At 30.2% G+C, this 20,061-nt stretch overlaps 2 protein-coding genes across 2 annotated transcripts in view; both read left to right on the top strand.

Annotated features, from left to right (window-relative positions):
• Window positions 1-1,973, top strand: part of LOC143920454 (homeobox protein orthopedia B-like) — a 56,263-nt gene extending 54,290 nt beyond the window's left edge. The window contains exon 6 of the mRNA XM_077443343.1: window positions 667-1,973. Coding sequence (XP_077299469.1) covers window positions 667-911 — 245 coding nt within the window. The 3' untranslated portion in view covers window positions 912-1,973. The remainder of the gene's footprint in view (window positions 1-666) is intronic.
• LOC143919537 (GATA zinc finger domain-containing protein 1-like) overlaps window positions 1-20,061 on the top strand; it is a 241,054-nt gene that overhangs the window by 48,850 nt on the left and 172,143 nt on the right. The window lies entirely within an intron of this gene.

Genomic DNA, 20,061 nt, shown 5'->3' with positions numbered 1-20,061 from the left:
ATATTCATTTTAAAATAACATAAAATCTTTTTATTAAATGATTCATTTTAGATATTTCTGAAAAAAAATCGCTTTGTTTTCATCATAATTATTTTTAAATAAATATTCTGTAACAAAAGAAGAAATGAAAAAATATTTGTTTGAAGAATATTTTACGCGTTTCAAAAAAACAAACCAATCTTGTTTCTATTTTCCTTATACAAAAAAATTGTATATTCCGAGCTCCTTGACAATATTATTGGTAATTGGGAGGAAATCTTAAAAAAAAATTTTGGACATGCAATACATTTTTATATCGGGAGGACAATATTTTCACGGAGCGTCCCGTTTTGAGTCCTGGGAAATGTGGTCACCCTACGTTTAATGGTCTTAAGAATGTCGTCATCGATTGGAGATGATCTCCCAAAGCATGCCTTGTCATCGAGGTCAAAATCACCTATGTTTAAGCGAACGAATTTTACTTAATTCTGATATGATGATACCATTGTTTCAATAACTTTATAAGAGCAAATATAATGGTAAGAAGTAACAGCCATATATGTATGTACATGTTGAAACTTTAGATGACATTATCGGAAAGAACTTTCCGGAAGATTTAATATATGTACATATGAATATTTAGACTGTTGAATATAATGTTTTCATTCAATTTTGTTATGCTTTCAGGCGACACTATGATGTCGTATTGCAACAACATGGGAGGCGGCGGGGGTGGCGTGGGTGTCGGCGGGGGCGAAGGCTCCCCTGTGCGCGAGGGCGGATCCCCCGGTGAGGGTGAGCTGTGGCGTGGACACAGCATCGCAGCCCTGCGCAGACGCGCCTCCGAGCTGGCTGCGCCCCCGGGACCCCCGGCACCCCCGCCCCCCTATCTGCAGCTACCCTGCGACGCACACAACAGCCCCGTATACTAAATAAACCCACCACCCACCTGCCACCCACTCAAAAACGTGTCAAGTCTATAGTGCAACTTACGATAATTTGACAGTGTGATTTACGTTCACCAATAAATTTTCAGTACTTTTTAACTATAGATATGGATATTTTGAATCTAAATTCAAATTGGTTTTGATTTAGAAAATGATTCACGTCAAATTCAAAAATTATTTTATTTACTTTTGATACAAATTTTACACGACGGTACGTACGGCTTAAATCGGTCATCACTCATATTAGTATGTAATCAATCAATTAAAAAAAGTTCAAACTGTCAATACTAAACGTCATAGTCATTGATATCATCTGGAATCCAGTGGATGATCCGCCACCAATCCTCCCGGTCCTGTGCCAAGTTGAAAGGAGCGCTTAGGGATGATCCCATCAGTTATTTAATCAGCCTTCCCTCTAGTAGTATTCCAGTGACTTCTAGCTTCTCTAGAATCTCCATATTATTTCTGACAATATGGCCGAAGTAGGAAAGAATACTTTTCCTATATATTGTTGATAGTCTCTTGGAACCTGCCAGCTATTTAAGGATTGAGATGATCCTGCGTTTCGCAGTCCATTGAGAGCGTAACGTCCGTCTCTAACACCACATTATCGCAGGCTTCTAATATGTCCTTTTCTCTCTTTTAAGCGTCTATGTCTTGATTTCATACAATGCAATAGGGATCATCAGAGATCGCATAAGACGAATTTTCGTTCTTCTCAACATAGAGAGGTGTTTTCAAACTGTCAAACTGATATATCTACATATGTATCTCTGTCAGACTGATAATCACCGTTTTCGTCATCCTTCGACAGATTTATGATTGGCATCCTCCTTCTCTTGAGATTAGACACCTACATAGATAGATAAAATCATTGACTTTCTCATAGCATTTTTCTTTATGAGAGACTCAAATCTTTAAACGAAGAGAATTTTTGATACATATTTTAAAATTAAAGCAATTGCCATTATTTGAAAATCGTCAAATATACCATTACGCACAAAACAATGAGGATATTTTTTATATCGAATAGTCGAAATATAAATTAGCATGAAATAAAAACGAATTTTTAACAATATTTTTTTTAATCGTCAAATAACTATATAAATTGAATTTCAATGAATAGCCTGATGAACTTCTGTATACTGAATTTTGTTGTTTATTATATTGCCAGTAAATTGCATTGTCAAATTTGCCGTCGATGTGTTGAATGGTCATCATTTTAAATTACAATTATTTTGAAGTATAATTGTAAATTTGAATCAGATGGCGGAATTGATCTTACAACACTTTTTAAAATTCAATTTAACGCTTTCAAAATTGTCTCAAGTGAACATCCTTACGAATAAATGTGAACTCAAATGGAAAATGTTGTATGAACATCATTAAAAACGAGTTATTAAACTAACGATGGACATATTTTATATATTAAACTATATGTGAATTTATATATTTATTATGTCAATAACATTGGATTGTATGTATATGTAAATTTGAATTAATTCGATTTTCAAAAAAAAAAGTTAAATAAAATAAACACGTGAGTATACGGAAATACAATAAATAATATATAGAGATTACCCTAAATGAATAAGTAAGAGTTAGTCTAGTCGGTAAAATTTTAAACTTTTAATGTGATTTACCAATTATATACGTAGTAATAAAATTATATAAGCGACGGGGTAATAGATATTACATGGATAAATTAATGTTAATTTAAACGAACAAATAAATTTCAATTATTCCTATTACGTTGTCTAAATAGTATTTTTTTAAGTTAATTTTCCTCGAATGTTTGAAACTTTGTATATAAATAGATTAAACTTGCATATTATTTCCTCCCATTTGTGTTGATTAAAAACATATTTATACTACGTATACGATCTCACCACAATCAACAAAATCAATTGTTTTTGAAATTTAAAAATTGAACTGAAATACTTGTATACAAAAAATTCAATAGTATAATAGTCTTCCCTTAAAATTGAAGACGACTTGTTTATTTAATATACAAAAGTAAAATGTATGTATTCGTATATATGTATATACGATACAGTATGTCTTATAAAATGTGAACTCAATAAAATTATTAATTCTGTATACAAATAATAATTGATCATAAGGTTACAATATTAGTGTATTATGAAAAAATGTAAAGCAATTTTATGTGTACGTAATAAAAAATACAATGTTTTTTCTTCGTTTTATTTCAATTGTTTTGATTATGGAAACTGCTACATATGTTAATATGTATGTACGTATAGTAGGTGACTATATATTTATGTATATATAATACATTAAAATTAAAAGACATATAAATATAAGAAAATCATCGTAAATTGAAAAATATTGCATTTTTTAATTTCTAGAGCAATCAAATTTTTCAAAAAAAAAACCCGATTTATGAAATGACTTTCTTTGGAAAATTCCCCTGTAGTGAAAATTTTATACTAATAATTTCTGACTGGTTTCTGACGTCAAATACAATAAAATAATTTGAATACTGACATCTATCGGAATACTGTAGCTCTATGAAGAGATGAAATTTTTTTTTTGCAGATATCAAGAGATGGCTATGGGTAAATTTGTAAATATTTAAATGTACATTTATTGTTTGAATAAATTATAACTTTGTAAATTTATTCAACGACCAAAACTTTTCAAAAACACTTAAAATTTATTTAATCTCAATAGCAAATTTAAGGGACATCTATTGACGAAAATATACAACATCATAAAATCAACCCCTAACAAACATAGGACTTTTTGAATTTATACACAGGTAAATCTAAAAGGGTTCATTGTATGAAAGCTGATTTGAAAATTATTTATCACTTCACCTACAGATATCACAGTTTTATTTATAATGTAATATTAAAAGATTAATTTTTTAACAATACTTTCATAACCGTTCATCAAAATGAATTTTCAGTTTTCTATTTGCGTATTAAATAAATAAAAATCTGTAAGCACGTGTTTCTAATACATATGTACCATACATATGTGTTTATTAAAAAGTCAACAGTTTACATATAGTCAGAACAATACTTATGTTCTTCTATTTCATATTACAACTATTTAATGTATGTAACTTATTATTATCTACTCTTTAGATATTCAATTTTAAACAGTCTATAATTGAAATATAATGTATAAAATTTACTATGAACAATTATAAAAAAATTAAATAGGTTTTAAAGCTCTTTTCCCATTATGCTATATACACTAACATTAATTAAAGACAGTGATAAAAAAATGTGAAATAAAGAATAATTAGAAGATCTGTAACTATTAAAATAGACCTACATAAGTTGTTTGTGAACATAATTCATAAACAATAAATAGCAAAATCAAAATTATCTACTATGAATATGTACGAATCATGAATATGTACGAACAACGGGTTTCCGATTTTTTTTCAATAAAATTATTTTGAAAATATATACATATGTATATATGTGTATATGTATATATTTTTTTTTCGTCCAAGGCATTATTACATGAAAGTTCATTGAATTTTCAAGATTTCTATAATTTTTGACAAAAATTATATGAATTTTTAGATTAAATAACGGGTTTCCGGAAACTTTTGATTTTTAACAACGGGTTTCCGGAAACTTTTGATTTTTAACAACAGGTTTCTGGAAACCCATGGAAACCATTAGGGTGACACCAGTGGATAAAGCCTATATTCATGTACATGCATATATTCATGTACATGCATATATCCAAATTTACACACCAACTTTAATTTAGATAAGATTTTACTTAATTTAAATTATATGTATGCAAATATAAAATCGTTTTCCTGGCCAAATCTCCTCGAAGAGACTTCCAAGCGGAGATTGTGAGGAAAGGCATTCCACAATATTTCTCTAATGCAATTATTGAAAACGATTTTCTCAAAAGATATTTTACGATAATTTCACACTATACCGGAGTTCAATATGAATTCCGAGAAGATTGAAAACACGCGAACATACTAGAGTTTTCCTACGAAATACAAAAATCTGCCAATTTCCGATAAAATTTTCATTTTTTTTTATCATTTTTAGCATCGTCGCGTGTAATAAGCAATGATGAAACGGGTTAAGCAATAAAAATGCTCTTCTTCCGCTGCAATTTCTTGGCAATATCCACAGCGTTCGAGTGCTGAAGCGTCAGGCTTTACTAATCTAATTTCAGCGACTCTTCACGGAGAATTAACGGCAAACGCTAATTGCTGCACGTAGCCGTTAAAAATGGCGACGTCGTTACCTAAAACCAACGCATAAGTACGAAACAGAGTGTCTCAAATCTTAACTTGCAAGTATTTCATCGAAAAATTACATGTAAAAAATAATAAAAAATTAACTGCATAGATATGTCAAGTATATACTTATTGTATAGTATGTTGATTCTAATACAATATTGATATTAGGAAATTTTGTTTTTATTTGTAAATCGTTGTTAATATTTGATAAATTAGAGTGTTTAACTTTTATATTATTAGATAAATTTATGAAAAAAAAAAAAATTTAAGAATAATATTATTTTCGTGACTTGGTGTACTCGCTACAGCGAAGCGTCGTTGAAATGTAATGAAAATCATGTCTGAAAAATTAAAATCTGAAATGAGTTGTCGCAGTCGTAGTTCCTCATTAAATTGCTAGATTCCCTCTTGCCAACTACCGGTGCGATATTGCCTTATAATTCAAATGATGTCTGAAGAAAAGCTTCAGGTTGCAAACGCGTCCGGAAATGCATTCGTGATCGAGAAGTAACCGTATTATCATTACGAATAAATTCGTCATTAAAAAAACAAAGAGAACGCTTTATTTTGATTTTATTATTTACTACAAATCACATGAGCATGTAAATAATAATATATTAATATTATTATTTACATGCTCAGGTGATTTGTAGTAAATAATAAAATCATATGTGTCCGTTTCCCGTCATCGTCGTTTTCGGCAGACTATTAAAGCGTGTGTTTTGGGGTCTTTGTGTTTCGCAACAAAGGCCGCCTAAGTCCATAGCGAATCAAAAACGCGTGTAAATGGTTTCGCGCCCCAAAATAAGTCGTAATTCGAGGTACTTTGTAAAGACTTACTTGGGGGATTCTATCCATGGACTGAGAATATCAACATTCACCAACGCACTTTTTATTATTTTAAAAATAATTAATTTCAAATCAACATATCATGGATTGAAATCATTACCAATTGACATATTCAATAAGATAATTTTATACAAAATATTAATATACATGTAATTTTATAAAATGTACCTAAATGATGCAAGAGCAAGATATACATACATATGTACGTATGTATGTATGTATGTACGTGCGTACATATATTTTTTAACAATCTTGAGAATCATTAAATATTCAAATACGTAATTGACATCGATGCTTGATTATATGATCCTAGCTAATATTTATTATTATTTTAAAAAATCTTCTGTAGCACAAAATATTTTTTTATATTAGAAATAAAATTTCTACATAAAAAATGATGCTTTCAGTCTCGGTACGACCCAAAATTGATATACCCTATATAACAAAATAAAACGATGATATCCCAAATGAGATCAATGAGACTTGATGCTTGATTTGAAAATGTGCTCATTGATAAAATAGTCAGATGCACTACGTTTGACAACCAGTGGCGTGATACGCACCCTAAAAAAAGTGGTGTCATTAGGCTTTATTGTGACATGAACAGGGGTGCTCTTATATTTTCTATACACTATGAAGTGGAACTAAAGTGGAAACATATATCCAAACAAAACTATATCGTAACATTTTCATATATCTATACATATGTATGTATGTACATATGTATGTGTGCACTAAAATTTTCACACTTATTACGCAATCATATACCTATCCAATATACAGATCATTTGCAACAACCATTAGAATATCATTTAAAAATTAATTTTGTAATAAAAACTACGCCTGGATAGCAACATCCATTGTTTCCTCTCGCTGTGGTGAAGATCCGGGTGATTAAGATGGCGTGTGCTTTGTGTATTGTGCTGTTTATAATGCCAAAATCGTTTCACGAGTATCCGTGCATGACCCATCCGCTCGGGGGCGCGTTTTGATGACATTGCTTCCAACAAAAAAAAAGAAAAAAAGGGAAGAGAAAAAAGAAGAAAAATACGTTTCAGAGTTCTCATGCAGAACGGCTGTTCGCAGCAAAGGTGTGAAAGTAACACCATTAGGCGAGCGAGGCGGGAATTAAATTACCGGGATTACGGGAGTCCCCGTGAAGGGCCTCCCGCTGGGGGTCCTTTGTTGTATGCCCGTAATCCCGCGGTTGCTGTGCGGCGAATCCCGGGAATATGATCGCAATTTGAACACTTTTATTCGCACACGTTCACCGCTAAACGTGCCAGCGGTTTCCAGTAGCGAGAGTTGTAAATATTTCGAAAATATTTAAAGAAACTCGTTTTATTTTCACAATATCAATGAGACTAATTTGAGGTGTGTTTTCTAATTGTTATCATTGTTATCAAGTACTGCAAACTAATAAGTATCAATATTTAATATGAATGTGTGCAAAAAGCACTTCAATATATACTATATTCAATATATTTTATATAATACAGGGTTTCCTAAGCTATGTTCCGTTCAGCGGAACACCAGTGTTCCGCTGAACCTGAATAGGTGTTCCGCGACGGTATGGAAAGGTTTTATACACTGCAACACATTTAAAGATCTTCTACTTCATATTGGATAATTCAACAAAACAAAATAATTCAGGCAAAATTTTTGTTGAAGTTTTAACAAATCCTTCATGGTTGATAAAACTTGCATAACTAGCAGATATTTTTACCAAGTGCAATGAAGTTAACTTATCATTACAAGGAAAAAGTATAACAATTTTTAATACAAGAGATAAAATCTTTTGCTAATAAAATACAATTTTGGATTTCAACTAGTTAAAATCTAATATTTTGATAATTTTACTGCCTTACATGAATGTTTGAATGAATTAAAGTATTTTTAGAACACCTATATAACTTGAAAACAACTCTTGTAATATTTTCCAAAAACTAGTAAGTAAGGACGATTCCTGGGTTCGGAATCCATTTTCCCTGACAGCTTAACCAGTAGGCTTAAGCGCAGGTGAGTATGAAAATCTAATTGATTTAATTAGTGACTGATTTGAAACAAAAATACAAAGATGAGCCTTTAAGTGATTTCTGGGTGAGTTTGTCAGAAGAGTACCCCAATTTTTGAAAACATGCTATTATTGTTTTACTTCTGTTTTCTACAACCTATTTATGCGAAGCGGGATTTTCTTATTATGTTGCAAAGTGCAGAAACATGCTCGACGCCACACCAGATATTTTTTAGAATGCTACTTACCAATATTGTGCCTGATATCAAAAAGATATGCAATTCAAGGACTTAAATCATCAAAGTCATTAAATGCTTTATTTTTTCATATTTTTATGTTTATATTATATTATATTTTTAAATAGGTATTTTTCTAATAGTTTTGATATATTTTTCGCATATTAAAAATAGCTGTATCTATTTTTAGTTTGTCATAAGGCCCAAATCTATTTTTCCAGGGCCGAGATTCGTCTCGGCGGCCCTAGGAATTACCCAACCTAAAAAATAAGCTAAGTGTTCCATTGCAGAAAAAGTTTGGAAAACCCTTATATAATATATACATATATGTAAAATATTTCATGCAATCATAGTATGTATATTTGAATTATTTATACAATTGAGTCATGGTGGATGTCTAACCCTAATTCAGATAAGGTGGGTCCAACGGAGCCACTTACCTATTAAAATTTCAAAACTCAATTATAAAAAATATGGTTAATATGCTTCTACTACTTCCTTTTTTGTGTAAATACCTTATTTATTTATTTTAATAAAACATTTTAAGACTTATACGTTCGTTTGAAAAAAAGAAGACAAATTTTTGCAAAGCAACCGGATTCAAATCAATTACTGTAGAATTGTGCATTTTCAAAATTCTGCTGCATTTTATTGCATTCAGTGTTAAAATTAGAAAATGTAATTGAGGAGAATTATAAAATTATTACTATTTCAGATATTTAGGATAAAATAAACGATAATATAAGACAATATTTTATATTAAAAGATCTTTATATTCGATCATCAATTCATTCCATTCATCTAATTATGAATCGGTGTGAGTTTTTCAATGTCCATTTCAACAATACATACATCTTAAAAAATCCCAAAGTGTGGATTAAAATGTAGTTTTTATTTTATTTTACAAATATACCAGGAAGACTTAACAGGTAAACCCCAAATGCGCCTTCCTGGTCCACATAATTATTACATAGATACATGTAAATCTAAATAATATCTGACATCTATGGTCAGTATACATATATTACAAACATCGTATTAATACGATAAATAACGATGAATAAATTTCATGTAACAATACGAATTTTATATTCGATAAACAACCACAGAGACATCTATGGTGAGCAATATGGTTAAACCTAAGATATAACAAGAACTAAAGGTTCGCAACAGAAAATTGGGAAGGAAACGCCAATTTTAGAGGAATCGTTTCAATGAAAATCAGAAAAATTGGCAAATTCTGATAAGAAACGATCGACCTAGACAAATCAAGGTCTGGCCAACAGCGAAACTTAGCGGGGAATCGAACTCGTAACATCAAGTACGAAATAATTCAACATTCACCACTAGACCACGCTGCAGGTTATTTTGAGTTATTTTGAGTATGTAATTTTACCACCAAAAGACCCCATGTGGCCCGCAAGCCGCAGGTTGAATATCACGGCTCTAGCGCGAGACGTTATTTTAATACAAATAAATAAATAATTTTTACTTTTAATCAAAATAATAATGTATGTAGACAAACTAATTTATTTATCTTTTTCAAAGTGTGATTTATTTTTTTAATTAAAATATATTTTATTTAATTTATAGAAATCATATTATGACTTTTATAATCAATTATAATTCATATAATATCGTAATAAACAAAATAAAACACTTAAAGAGCAGGCTGATATACCAACAGACTAGGTCCGACATACCCACCGTATCCGTTTGTGTATCCGTACTAGGTTTAAATAAATAATAATATGAAATATATATTTTCTCATACGCTAGTTGAGTTTAAATACATATACATATTTACCTACACTTCGTCTGCGAGTAATATTTTTAACAATTTAAAATATATTACACGTATATTTCTATCGACTTTTTCTTTATCTACATACATATATACATATGTATACTTAGTATCAATAAAAGAAGTTCTGTGATCACGAGAAAACTTTACACCAAGATTCTAACTCATTTTTGGTTTGTCTATGTTTATCTGTGTATACATATATATTAATGTATGATAAATGTAAAAATGTAAAAAATATGTAAAAATGTATCTACATTTACATACATATATGTACATATATTTAAAAATTTAGAAATTCAACGAAATTTTTGAGGGCTGTTGTATTCTAATCATCACATGATTACATCATTAGCATTATACGTTTAAATGAAATCCAAATACCAGACCTGTTTATAGTTTGCGTGTGTGAATAATTGGGTCATACACCCAAAATTTCCAACCATACAATGAATTCCTTAATCTTATTGGATTTTTTTATTGTGAAGTTTGAGTTATCAGAGTTTGAGAAAAATGTATTTCATCAAAAATCTTTTAAGAATCTGGATGATAAATATGTAACTGACCAAAAGAATAATATTTCATACTATTCAAATTCATTTACCTAATAATGCATATTATATATATATATATATATATATATATATATATATATATATATATATATATATATATATATATATATATATATATACTATATACTATTTTCAACTGATTTACATGCATTTTTTTAAATAAATACATCATTTTACCAACAATTAGCTTTCATGATTTGCCAACAAATACTTAATAAATATATTACAGCTGTATTAACTTTACCAATTTTCCTGATTACTTCTTAAACACCTTACAACAACAAAATAAAATAAAATACATAAATTTTGTCATTTGCAATTCGTTCACTGTTAGTGCGTTGACTAATATACTTTAAGCTCGCACATTTTCCTTTCGGCCATTTTTTATACGCAATAAAATTTTCAATAAAAATATTTTTTGCTCGCAAGGCTTATCCCATTTTTCCCCTTCACCGATCCCCAAATAAAACCGAGTTAGCTTCACGTTTGTAGAATCCTCTCCGACTTGGAAAGTTTTCAATAGAAACGAATCAGAGTTCTACTTGTGTGCGCCTTACGTTCAATATGTGTACCTATACGCAATGTATGTATGTATGTACATACATACATATACATATATGTAGATGTGTATATTTTTATAAATATACAATATACGACAAATGCATACATATATTTTATATTCCCTTCTAAATAATTATATATTGTTAAATAACATTTTCAAATTCTACATCATTGATAGAATCTGTTAAACTGTTAAAATCAATCTTTTGTATAAATATGTATATATTTTCATGTCGACTGAAATTATAGTTAAAATTCAATAATTATACTATGTATGTATATTACGCATACAAAGTTGCAGTATTGGTTGTGGTATTATTATTCGTCGTTGCACGCGTATTCAATATCATGCAATCAGTTCTCCTTTCTGAAGTTGATCTCCGCTAGTTTCGGAGATGTTGATCTTGGGGTCGGATGTCTTTATAAACATATAGCTTACACATCTTGCGGTTTCTTCTTGTTACACATAAGCTGTAATGTGACTACATCCACTTTTTGCAAGCCCCGGGGAAAATCGTTCAAAGAACGAGGATACATTTGTATAGGATGGCGGCTTTTGTGCTGAAACCACAACGGGTCAAATCCTCGCCAATAATATTGAACTTTGAAAATCACCGCTCGAATTCCTACATAGAAATTTAAATCAAACTTATTTTATTTACATACGTTACGCAAGTGAATCGACCTCTTTGTAACGATGAATATGTGTACTACAAAAGATTTCGAACAAATAAACAGTTATGGACCAATTGAGAGCTTTTGCACAATATTTTTCATTAATATAAACGTCCAACTATTTATTTATTTACGAAATTAGTAAGATGATTTCGGTACATAAATAATAGTGTTATTCATTTAAAAAAAATCCGAGATACGGTCACCACTTCTTTTATATGTACTTATGTACATATATATGTATGTATATACGAAACATATAAACTTTTCTGCAATTCAGAAATAAACTGTATATCTTTCAATGGCTGCTCGAATTACTGCAACGTGTTTACGACCTGGATATCTACAATTAAATAATAGATCTTTCAATGCGTACTCGTTTGAAGGAGCCGAACACAAAAAGAACAAAAGTACAAATAGTGCTCTCACCACAAAGACATTGTTCACAGATCCCGAACGTGAGATAATGTTTTGACATATTACTTTCTTTGAGTGTTTGTATGCACAACAAAACTTGTCGTTTTCTTCCATTTTCATCAATAGATACAATTGAAATATTTTTCTCACATATAATATTTAAGCCAAAAAATCCATATAATATGAGTATTTTTATATAATATATAATACTACTGAATTCATATCATCTTATATAAAATTTAATGTTTTTCAACTTTGAAATTAAAGGTTGTATACAACAATATATTTAAAAGTACTCAAATTCAATAAGTATTAATGAAAATAAAAATCATAGAGAATCGAGCATGGATGGAACAAAATTGCGTGTGTACTTGAAAGGAAAATTCTGTTTATTAGCACAATGCGTTCTGTTTTGAATCACTACTTGAAATTATTGTCAACTTCTCGAATATAAGAGGGTTTTCATGACAAAAATACATTTGTGCATTGTGAAACATCGGTCCCCTTAGCAACATAAGACGATTGAAATCCTATACAACGCCGACAATGAAACTGGTGTTTGTCCTCAACGATTCTTCTTTTCCGTTGTGCTAAGCCTAAAATTTGCCGCAAACATAAATACCGCTCATTGTACACAGAGAAAACTGCAAAATTCTCCTCCTCTTCGAAAAAAATAACAAGTATAAAGTCATAATACGCCACTCCCAATACCGATTCGACGTTGGGTGTAGGAAGCGAATTCAGTGATTTTTCTTCGCATTGAAAATTAGAGGATATCCGTAATTAAAGAGCGGAAATGGCAAATCTCAAAACGCACGAGAACACCGGATGCCTGTTCCTGTTCGTTTTTGATACATTCATTGATACAAATCACATTTTTTTGCCGATCAAAAAATTGTTACTTTCATCATAACACATTCAATAATAAGAAGTATACACATTGAAAGGGTATAAATCTCGTTTTTCCTGTAATTATCGTTGCAATGGTATAAAAAAATACAAATATAATAAGAATTCATCGGATTAGCCCCTCGTTCCGATCACAAAGTATCCTCTAGATATCTCTGTTTTGCTCGCATGATTATCCCAGTGGGGTGTCCTGTGTGGAACAGATTACATTTTGATGTTAACTTAACAATGAACGGACTGTTACGCGCATCATTATTGCATTATACCCTTTGCGCCGCATGCATTCGTATGCAATTATTAGGATGGAGTTGAAACACTGCTACGTATGTACAGCATAATGTACAATCCAACGGTGTATTTAAATATTCATTATTAAATTCAAAATATGATATACAAATAAAAATTGTAATATTTATATACAGAAAACTTTTGAATTTGTATATTTATAAATTAATATCTAGTATATTCAAATTTATATTTTTATATTGTATTTAGAGTAATGATTAAATTTAAAAACACTATTTACTAATGCAATAAATAGGTTTTCAAAATATTATGTGTTCAAAATAAATATACAAACAGAAATCATTCAGAGACGGTGTGTATACAAACCAAAAAATTGCTTTTGTATAAATTCGTTTGTGTGTTTCTTTTAAATTATAAAAAAATAAAACCAAAATTATTATAAATGTATGAAAAACGTCAAAGGTAAAGTGTCTCGTTCAGTTAAAAAATGAAATATGTTTTTTCATGTAGTTTCATGCAATCTGATTATTATCTCAACATGTGCATATATTTTATGAAAATTTCTTTATTATAAAAAACCAATACAGGCTGAAAAATATTATTGAAAACAATGTTATACCTACATAAATTACATTAATACATACCTACAAATATGTAGATGTAAATGTAATTTTTCGATGTAGATAATCCCGACGGTGTACAGAGGCAAAATGGCTTTTTTATACCGTGTACAAAAAATGGCTTTTTTATAGCATCCCTTGTGTATTTTTTAAAATTCCAAAGATAAATTGAAATTAAAATAATAAAAAGTCAAAATAATTTCATCAAAATTTCTAATCAAAATGCTTTATTTTGTTTTATCATCAAAATGTTTCATTCACAATATTTTTCCGCCTGATAAAAATTCAGTTCAGTCAAAAGAAAATATACATCTATAATTTTCATCTGAAATTGATGTTTTGAAATTCATTTTAAGATACTATTTGCTATCAAACTGCGAATAAACAAGATATATACAATAATAATCTTCTTTGTGATATAATTTTATATCTCAAATAATAAATTTGAGATATAAAATTGTACGGTACTAAATGATGACCAATTTAAATTTAAACACCCTCCGAAGCGCGCGTGTTCTCTCAATTAGAACAAGCCTCTCGACGGTTCTTGATTTTCTATTCGCAATTGAATTACAGTCGCCGACGACAATAGCCCTCGAATACCCGGTCAGATATGAAATTCTAAAAAAAAAACAATCAGACGCAAAGTGATTTCAAACATCAAACGGAATTGAATTTCGCGCAAGCCAGTTCCGAATAAATACGTAGCAGCATGTGGCCACAATCGGTACATGGGGCGGCAGTTTATTCAGTTTTTACTATTGTAAGTTTGTATATACAGATGCATTTTTGTTGCGCTTGTTTTATTATTGAATTATTTCATTGCGTGAACGAGTCTGTTCGTTGTGTATGAAACATTCGGTCGACGCCCAAAACAAATGTCATATTTTTTGGCGACTGTTTTTCCAAAGCGAACATATTTCCAATTCTAATTTTTAGCCTCTGGCGGATGCTTGATTGAATAACGAAAAATGTATTTAATTGAATGAAAATTTACATTTATATTGTACACATATATGGAGTAGAATGGAGTGCAGCTTCAGCACAAAAGCTGCAAAAAATTAAGCTATAGTTAAGCGCAGGAAGATGTTGCTTTAAAGACCACGTTATCTGATTGCGAACGCTTTAACCGTGTGGTTAAGGGGTTGAAACAGAGCTTCTACAGCTTTAAAACTTACATAAATTTAAGCATAATATATATATATATATATATATATATATATATATATATATATATATATATATATATATATATATGTATATATATATATATTAGATATATATATATATATATATATATATATATATATATATATATATATATATATATATATATATATATATATATATATATATATATATATATAACAAATTATTTGATTACATACAAAAATGATGGACCTGTTCCGATGCGGTGTTTGACATGATTTCACATAATACTACATACAAATACGTGTAAATAAATTCTAGCATATTCAAATTAAATATCATATTTTCAGACACATTAAAAAATAATAATCACCAATTAATATTCCTACTAGGCTTATAAAATGTAACGTATTTAGATAAAACTATTTAAAGTAAAAATCTTTGAAATAAATTTCATAAACATATGTACATATATGTATATGTTGAGTATTTTGTATCTCTGTACATTTGTATAGGTAATAAAAAATCACATCTTAAGTTAATATCAAAATCTTAAGTCAAAAATATATTTTGATCCCATTTATTAGATTTCAAATACAAATTAATAACACCTTCAAAATATTAAGAATTAAATATTTAGTAAAATAAGGCAAAGAATTGTATTCTATTTGAGAATCTTTGTTCTTTAAACACGTTCGATGTTAAAATTAGGAATTACGAACACCATTCAGAAAGACCGAAGTGGTTGAGTGGCGTACGACCGTTGTACAAAAGGTCCCCGAATCGATTTAATCGACGCAAAAACACAATAGGACCCAAAGTTACAATTACGCGTTCAACAATGAGTATCGCCTTATCTGCAAACATCACTCACAAATAAACTGGGTAATTATTTAACGAAACAACTATTAATTTCGGACGAAGGAGCATGGATAAAACCTATAAGTATATACATACATACATATATAATATAATATAATGCGCAATAAAGTAATGCGCTTTGTATTGCATTATGTTCATGTACAAGAGACGATCTAGATAAAGTGCGCTTAAACGATCGATAAGTGTATTAAATTATTTCTCGATTTCATAAATCGACGTTTATACAACGGTCAAAGGTAAATGGTTATTTAATCGGTGAATAAATGCAAATTTAATGTTTATATTAAATAACAACTATTGTATATTTTTAATGCATTTCCACAATGTTTTTTGCCTTATGTTATTATACTATCGTAAAAAACGAAACGTAAAAACACTTTCTAGTATCTATACAAAAATTATAAATAATATCTAAACTATGAAGTTTAATAAAATGCAACTTAAAAATCAGAACGGCGTCGGACGCATAAAGTAAGAATTCGCTATATGAACCGTTATATTTGAAAGTGGCTTAAGTCCACTCTTTTTATTTCGAAAAATGTTTCCCAAGCCTTGAATAATTTTTTTTGCGTTTAATAATATTTAAAAATACTGGTGGCCTGTAATACGTTTATTCTGCTTTTCCGAGATTCTCGACAGAAATAGTGATTTGGAACTAAAAATTGGACTTCCGCCACTTTCAAATATAGCGGCTCATGCCAGCAGCGTGGCTCGGTCGTTAAGCTTCTGCTTAACACTGAGAGGCGCCGAGTTCGATCCCTTGAGCTGACCTCGATTGAAAAGAATTTTTCTGAGTATATCTGTAATGCTGCTGGTCAGACCAGGATTTGTGACTCCTGGTTGATCGTTTCCTATCAGAGTTTACCAATTTTCTCTGATTTCATTGTTGAAACGATTCCCGATTAAAAATTGGCTAAAAATCCTTCCTACCCACTATGTCACCACTATTTGAGTATGATTAATGTAAATATTACAATAAAAATGTTTGTACAATTCATAGATGTCTCGTTAATTGTCGAGTTTAAGTCAGTGTCTCGTAATTTAGCGACTTATATAATAAAAAATGCTGTATTGTTTGTAATTTGGCCAGGAAGGCGCATTGGGGTTTACCTGTAATGCCTTCCTGGTATGAAATAAAAATAAAAATAAAAAAATAAAATGTACCTCAGTATAGAAGGAGACTAACTGCAATGTTTTAAATTTGCAATATTGAACGAAGTAATTTATGCAAGCACTTCTGCTTGGTTGCTCTGTTGACTTGTATATAATTCTAATTGAGCTAAAATTATTAAAGCCACAGACCGAAAAACATCACAAAATAACAGCTTTAATTTCAAACCGTGTAAGCTGATGGATACCTGTATAATTATGGCGCCTGAGTCTCGTCTTAAAAGCCGCTAATCTTCATTGTCGCATTCTATGCCTCGAAAAGCTTTTGCAAAAAAAAGGAATAATAATAATGGTAATAACAGAAGACATTGTGATTATTTTTTGTGCGTGTTTGTTCGCCAACAATGTTTAACCCTTTAGCAACGGACAAATGTGTCGCATTTGACAATGTGACGACGTGAAAGCACAACAATCGCACGCACTCGACTATAATGGATGGATTACACAAGAACATTCGCAAATGGAGCAAAAATCGCAAATACGAACAGAACATTGTGTGTGTGTGTATCGTTATTTTCTATTTAACAATATGAAAGTGGAGTGGCTTTCGAGACGCGCACGGCCTGCACTGGAAACTGTAACGGATTATTACATTTTTATAAAATATAATACAGTAAACGTGCTTTCGTTTTTTAAAGTGTTCGCGCAGTAGATTGTCTGCTAACAAGACGCCGAGGAGAAAGAGAGGAACAAGAGGTGTATCTACAGGGTGTTCAGAAAAAGGGGGTCAAGTGTGATGCTGGAGGCGTTTGGGTGGTGTTTGGGGTGGTAGGGTGGGGCCCGTCTAACGCCATTTTATTTTTCCAACGTAAATGTAATCACACGTAATGGCGCTTACGGGACGCTGCGTCGACACGAGCACTTATCTCCCGAAACATTCAGTGTGACCAACACCCGAATTTTTTTTCAATTACATACATACATATGTACATGAAGTATCAGTAAAGAATTATTTATTTTAAAATAATAATTAAATCATTAATTTGATCAAATATTGAATCGAAAACGCTATAATAATACCGACTAAACATCATCGGTCAAACCAAAAATTAAATTGAAAATAGACAAATCTCAAATAAAATTTCAAATCTCAACATATTTTTGTTGAACTACATATGTACATGAAAATGAGCCATTATATTTAAAAGTGGTGGAAGTCCAATTTTCAGTTCCAAAAAAAACACTAATTCCGACTTAATTGTTACAAATTGTTATCACTTCTTTTATTTCGATATATCCAGAAAAGCAGAATAAACGTATTACAAGCCACATATTTTTAAATATTGTTTTCAAAATGAAGAAAAGTGGATTTATACCACTAATTATAACGGCTCATATGTTTATCACTAACTCTTTCATCATCATCACTTACAGTCCTTTCCAACTCTTCTCCATTCGTCTCCGTTTTAGACAATACACATTCATCTAATCTTACATATTTTTATGATTTCATCCACCCATCTCCCCTGTGGTCTTCATTGCATCCTATTTATATTTTGTTGGGTCCCATTCGAGCACTTTTTTCATCCATATATCGTTAATTTTTCTAGTTACGTGACCCACCGATTAATATTTCATTTCATTCACCATTACATTAAACACTAAAAAAAATACCAACATACGGCGTTCCATACTTCTTTGAGTGCACTGGACTTAATGCAGCATTCTGGCATTCAATGCACAATGGAATTAAATAATTTTTTACTGTCCAAAAAAAATTTTAGTTGCTTAAATTATGATAGTTTATTTACATCTTAAATTTTCTTAAATAATTTTTAAATCTAAATATTTCAAAAATTTACATGTAACAGTATAAAAATATTTATACATATTTATACTAGCAATAAATAAAAGTATTATTTTTTAAATGATGCATTCTGACAATCTAGCAAAATGATCAAATATGACTTAATTCATATTTACGTCATTCATATATGTATATGTAATAATTACACATTACTTCATAGTAAAAATTTAACTGCAGTACAAAAATAATCAAAAAAAAAATTAAACTTAGTATTTTTATTTCACTATGTGTAGTATCGTGCGTATAGTGAACTATAAGCACTAGTAAAAGAAGCGTTTTTCTTCAGTCGAAAAATGTCTCCAACAATCAACCTAATATATCTATTTATAATATAAGATGCTTACAATATTCTTCACTAATACGTGTATTTCTTTATACATTTAATAGACTGCGTAAAATATACCTTCGCGGGATAAATACACTACTTATGTAGGTACATATGTGTAATATTGGAAGTTGTTCTTGCTAATTTTGATATTACATCGAGATGGTGACGCACAGTTCCAAGGTTCGCGGAGAGAGTATAACAAATGACTTTTTAAATTAAATTTTGTCCGCCGAGCGTCAAAAATGGGATGAATAATGAAATTAGTTGGAAAGACGGGCGCCCGTAGATGGTAACACCTGCAACTCAAATGATCCCGCCTAGACGGGGCACAATGCAAAACTCGATTATAACAAAACTCGAGCGAGTTTTTCTCAAACATTGAAAAACTCGCACTATACAAACAACCGGACCGGAAAATTTCAAGGAAAAATTCAAACATAGCAACAACAACGAACTTACGCTTCAATTCAAAATATTTTCACTTAAATAAATAGATATGTTTGTGTGAAAAAATAATATGTATATAATAAATTATGCTAATTAGTGCTCATCGTTTAAATCTTTCGATATTGATCGCGTGATAAAGTCGCGTTCGAATGTTTATGGGGCCCGTTTATCCGTAAACGGTTTAGCGTGGGGTA

This window comes from Arctopsyche grandis, chromosome 12 (assembly GCF_051622035.1).
Source record: "Arctopsyche grandis isolate Sample6627 chromosome 12, ASM5162203v2, whole genome shotgun sequence".
Classification (NCBI taxonomy): Eukaryota; Metazoa; Arthropoda; class Insecta; order Trichoptera; family Hydropsychidae; genus Arctopsyche; species Arctopsyche grandis.
The sequence above is the reverse complement of the archived record's forward strand: the minus strand, read 5'-3'. Positions and strand labels throughout refer to the sequence as shown.